At 38.0% G+C, this 2,850-nt stretch overlaps 1 protein-coding gene across 1 annotated transcript; it reads left to right on the top strand.

Moving 5' to 3' along the window:
* Positions 1–493: 493 nt before the first annotated feature.
* LOC107301892 (major facilitator superfamily domain-containing protein 1-like) lies at positions 494–2,765 on the top strand (the record flags this gene model as incomplete). The annotated part of the gene is given in 4 exon segments (XM_015831054.2): positions 494–605; positions 1,483–1,539; positions 1,900–2,056; positions 2,668–2,765. Coding segments are annotated over 4 exon segments (424 nt in total), but the record flags the coding sequence as incomplete, so codon positions are not given.
* Positions 2,766–2,850: the final 85 nt, after the last annotated feature.

The following is a 2,850-nucleotide window of genomic DNA, read 5'->3' as shown; positions in this document are numbered from 1 at the left end:
TCGCTCTCCCGAGAAAAAGGGAGAGCTTTTGGGACTCTACTCCTATCCAGGAGTACTCACCTCGACCCCTTCTCCCGGGGCACAAGGTTCCAAGCCGCTGAACAGCTGCTGACCGCTGTTCATGCTGGCTCTGACGCCTTCCCAAGCGGACGGCTCCGAAAAGAGCCGCCATCGGCGCGCCGTCCCACCGGAAGTCCTGTCTAACACTGGAGGTTTTTAAGAAGAGATTGGACAGCCATTTGTCTGAAATGTATAGGGTTTCCTGCCTGAGCAGGGGTTAGACTAGATGACCTCCAAGGTCCCTTCCAACTTTATTATTATTAATATTATTATTAATATTAATATTAGTACATGAATCATTCCTATTCTGCAACTGTCATAATTACCTAGTGTGTTCATAATTCCTTGAATGTGACGTTTTATATACTTGTCAAGGATGTATCATATTCTTAATGGTGCAGATAGCTAATGCTGGCATTTCTTTTTTCTCAAGGTGAAGTAATAAAAATAACTGATGTGAAAGACTTCTCATTATCATTATGGCTCATATTTTTAATCTGTGTTTGTTATTATGTGGCTGTCTTCCCTTTCATTGGACTTGGAAAGTAAGTGCATGATTATCAAGAAATCAGATTTATTTGGCTGTTATAAAATGTTTATTATATTTCTATCAGACTTTTAAGTATGTTTGTGTATTTCAGTGTGGTTTTTGCTTTTTAAAAATGTGTTTGCCTTTAATTAAACAGAAAAGAAAAATGAAAAACAATATAAAAGACAAACAAGGAAAAATGCTTTTGACTTTGAACCTAAATTATGGCCTTTGCTTATGCTTGATAGAGGATTATGGGAGTTGAAGTCAAACACCTGGAGATTCTGATTTGACTTTACTCATCCAAGTATTTCCTATTTAGATATTGCCTGATTTTTGTACCTTTAACATTGGATGGAACATATGGGCCTCATGATAGTGGAGGGGTAGGTAGATGGTGCCTTTACCTAATGTGGATAGCAGTTCAGCTAGTCTTTCACTTATGACTGGTTGAAGTTATGACCTACCAGAGAAAGGGGACTTAGGACCAGATCTGAAATTCCAACATCCCTTTAAGCTTCACTTAACGACTGAGTTTCCAGTCCCAATTGTGCTCACTAGACAAGGATTGCCTGTAATGTGACTGCCTTTCCAACAGTGTTGCTTACAGTTATTTTTATGCATTCTATCTAAAGTGATAGGGTGGGACTAAAACTCCCTGAGTTCCTACTCAATATTCAACAGCCATGTACTGTATGCTACACATGTTGCTTCCTTCTCTAGAAGACATCAGGGAGACTTACATACAATGCAGAATAATTTATTTAAGTCAAGAATGTTTTTGTGATTTGTCACTAGTCCACAGTAATGTTCATCTGTTGCTAGATATGCAGATTACTTACAGCCTAAGCTGATACAGAACCACAATAATATCCTTGATTATTGTTTTACAGAGTTTTCTTCATTGAGAAATTCAAATTTTCTTCTCAAGCAGCAAGTGCGATTAATAGGTCAGTGTTATTAATTTTAAGTTGCTTTATTGTTGCATTAACCATTATTTCCATGAAAGAAGTCTACTTCAAGCTTGTGCTTCCAAAAATCTTTAATGTCTTCCTTAAAATAAGATCATGAAAGGAAGTGCAAAATTTCCTTATTATTGTGCTATATGCTCTAAGTTAGTTTTAGCCTTAAAAAAATCTTCAGAGTTTTGTGAGTTTATTGATAGGAATCATTGTATATCTCAATGTATCAAGTCATGGATAATTCAAAGGTGTCCTGGGGAAAAATGAGGGTGAAGGACAGAGGAATTATTCTGTAGTGGGAAAATTGATCTCATTGCTTTGACATGACTTTTCTGTTTTCCATTTCAGCATTGTGTATGTCATATCGGCCCCAATGTCCCCTATCTTTGGAATTCTAGTAGATAAATTTGGAAGGAACATCACATGGGTTATGTGTGCAGTGGTGGGAACTCTAGCCTCTCACATTATGTTGGCCTTTACTTTCTGGAACCCTTGGATAGCAATGGTAGGTATTTCATTCAAGTTTATATTTTGTGAAATAAAGTATGTCAAGTACTTTGCCCTTAAATGTGCATCCCTGTTCATTTGGATATCAACTCCCATAATCCCAAACATAAGGCTATGCTAGCTGGATGAGTATGCTTCCAGCAGATTTAGAGGAGCACAGCTTAATAAAACTGTTCAACATTTTTGATCACCTTCCTGTACAATCCAGATGCCAAGCTTTCTATAGCATTGGCAAAACATGGTCTTCCAAATATTGCTGAACTTCACTGTCCATCAAACTTCGGCAACACGCCTGGGGTGTGATAATGAGAGTTCCAGTCCCATAAGATCTGGATGGCTTCAACTCCCCCATACATGTGTACTGCCAGTCTAGATATTAGTGATAATGGTGCATCTAATGATGTTAGATACTGTTGGCTGTTGCATTATTTAGCTCAACAGCTGCACTTAGTTGCTGTTTAACTGCAGAAAAAACAAATGAAGCAGCTTTACAACTGGGTAACAGAATAGAAGAATGACATATTTATTAAGCCCATACAGTTTGGTCTCTTAGGAACTTTGGTTTGCTCACTCTTAATGCCTAGTATAAATGCTTTTTTTCTCTTACAGTGTTTGCTTGGAGTTGCTTATTCCTTGCTTGCCTGTGCCTTATGGCCTATGGTTGCTTTTGTTGTCCCCGAACACCAGCTGGGAACTGCCTATGGATTGTAAGTAACAGATCTTTGGATCTCGTTGCATGTCATCTTTAAACTTCTGATCATAACTGTTCTATAGTCCCCTGCCATTTTATTT

The sequence above is a fragment of the Protobothrops mucrosquamatus genome, unplaced genomic scaffold (genome assembly GCF_001527695.2).
Source record: "Protobothrops mucrosquamatus isolate PMUCROS unplaced genomic scaffold, P.Mucros_1.0 scaffold18943, whole genome shotgun sequence".
In the NCBI taxonomy this organism is placed as follows: domain Eukaryota; kingdom Metazoa; phylum Chordata; class Lepidosauria; order Squamata; family Viperidae; genus Protobothrops; species Protobothrops mucrosquamatus.
Note: the sequence above shows the minus strand (reverse complement) of the source record. Positions and strands in the feature narration are given on the sequence as shown.